We start from the raw sequence: 2,424 nt of genomic DNA, 5'->3' as shown, positions 1-2,424 counted from the left end.
CTGTCATTGCTTTGTAGAAATGTGTTGAACTGTTGAAAAGCCATAAACGGGGAAAACTTCCCCGGGTCATGACGACTAACAGACTGATCACATCACGACTTAAACAGACATTGTACTAGTGCTGCGTCTCATTCTTTTTTCTCCCTTAACCGGATGTCAACAGATCTTTTGGCAGATTGGGAACTGGGTTCCAGTACCTGCCATTAAAGATCTTATATGAGTCAGTGAATAACTTCCAGCTCCAGGCCCAGTATGTTGACATCTACCTTGAAGGTAGAGGCGAGAAAAAAAAAAGAAAAAAAAATGCTCACGACATTATTATCATCATTAGCAGCCAGTACCTGTGCCTGAGCTCCATTGATCATCAGATAATAAAGCTTGCTGAGGATGCTCTGCTGCAGCTGGTCCCAGGAAATCCCCCGATCCTCCCTCATTAGGAACGGAGGTCCGAACCTGAAACGAAGGAAACCACTGTTACAAGATGAAAAGGCAACAACACACGACATCACGACCCGACCGCCCCCGCGCTCACCCCGACCGGTTCACACGTCTCCTCGTCCCATTGTAATGTAAATAATTATTTATTATCACTATCAGCGTCGGAGCAGGATTCTCATTATGGACGGACAGAGGCAGATAATAAGGAGTGAAAAAGGCTGATGAGGAGAGGGAAAACCATCCTTCTGCAGTGATAGATCACATTACACATTATAATACACGTCTAATTGAGGGCAGCCCTCCATTGTTTGCATGGGATTTATTAGTGTGGAACCATGTGAGCGTCCACAGAGAGACGGAGGATACACAGCGGACGGGCAGGGAATGAAAAGTAGGATTCACTGCACATGTAAGGGCAGCGTTTCCTTTTTAAAAATTGTATTTTATGCTTTTAAGCTCTTGCAGACACTGAAACAAAACAGCAGAAACCAGTTCCAGAAGCTTCCCTCAGATCTCTCAGAGTAATGTTGTCACTTTAACCGTCCACATCTGGTTGTAGCTGTGGAGCAACAGATTCAGTGACTGTTATAGAAGAAAGGACAACACATGAAACGGGATGGTAGAGTATCTAAAACGAACCATGACGATAAATCATGCAGTGAAATCTAATACAGTCGTGACTCNGTGAGGATGAAGGTGTAGAGATGATGGATGGATGGATGTTTTCTCATTTTCTAACTAAAATACAGATATGGTTTATTGTGTCCTCATCTTACTACAACTGTAGTTTTTACCAGAAGAGCTCATTTGCAATATCCAAAGAGGAGTTCTGGTAAACAGTTGTCATTTTGACCTCACAAGAAAGGCCAATATTTACTTTTAGTCCAGCCGCTAAAGATGGAACTGATGTGGAAACTGAGCAGCATCGGTAAATGGTAAATGGACTGCACTTCTATAGCGCTTTTCTACCTTAGGGGCACTCAAAGCGCTTTACAACATGTTTCTCATTCACCCATCGGCCACAGAGCTGCCATGCAAGGTGCTGCCTGCCTTTGGGAGCAACTTTGGGTTCAGTGTCTTGCCCAAGGACACTTCGACTGTGGGGGGGATCAAACCACCAACCTTATGATCAGAGGACAACCGCTCTGAGCCACAGCCACCTCATCGGTGAATGTAATAGGCCGGTATTATTGTCATGTACTGGGAGTTCAGTGGATAAAGGTTCCTGCTCCAACATGCTACCCAGGAGAAGCTGCTTTGTCCACAATCGGCCTCGATGGAGGAGACAGCGGCCGTGTGTGCATGACGAGCCGGTTCACCTGACCGCGGTTCGGCAGGTGCAGCAGCGAGAGGACAGCAGCTCCTCTCTGGCTGCAGCTTGTGCCTGGAGCCCTCCCACTTGTACAACACAGTGTCATTGTGTGGGCACGCTCGGCTCCGTCTCCAGCCAATAAACCTGCTCTGGAACAGGTGCGCCAGCCGGCACGGAGAGGGGAGGAGGGGGGACCGGGTCCGCTCTGCAGCCGGTGCTCAAATCACGGCCGCCCACACACACACACACACACACACACACGCACACACACACGCACACACACACAATGATTAAAAATATATGATTTATAATCAACACGGATGTTTTATTGTTCCGTGTTGTTATTGTTTCTGCTGATTTATCGCTCAGGGCTGCAGGGCGTCATTATTCCAGGGCTTTTTGTGAATGTAGCTGCAGTGAATAAAACATAAATTATGATAAAAAATATTTCCGCCACTCTAGAGCCTATAGCTGCAGAATTTATAGTAGACGTCCACATTTGAATAGAAGCCACCACACAGAGCCTGTAAACAGTGTTTACACTCTTGGAAGTTTTTGGCTTTTGATTGCTTTTCAACATTTACAAGAGTTTATACCATCAATCTCCTTCATGTCAAAGTGAAACCGATTTCCACAAAGTTGTCCCAATAATTAAAAATATAAAACAGCAGTGA

General features: G+C 45.7%; 1 protein-coding gene across 1 annotated transcript in view; it reads right to left on the bottom strand.

Moving 5' to 3' along the window:
• usp43b (ubiquitin specific peptidase 43b) overlaps window positions 1–2,424 on the bottom strand; it is a 102,774-nt gene that overhangs the window by 30,938 nt on the left and 69,412 nt on the right. The window contains exon 8 of the mRNA XM_008285606.1: window positions 342–453. Coding sequence (XP_008283828.1) covers window positions 342–453 — 112 coding nt within the window. The remainder of the gene's footprint in view (window positions 1–341; window positions 454–2,424) is intronic.

The sequence above is a fragment of the Stegastes partitus genome, unplaced genomic scaffold, assembly GCF_000690725.1.
Source record: "Stegastes partitus isolate 25-593 unplaced genomic scaffold, Stegastes_partitus-1.0.2 Scaffold410, whole genome shotgun sequence".
Classification (NCBI taxonomy): domain Eukaryota; kingdom Metazoa; phylum Chordata; class Actinopteri; family Pomacentridae; genus Stegastes; species Stegastes partitus.
Note: the sequence above shows the minus strand (reverse complement) of the source record. Positions and strands in the feature narration are given on the sequence as shown.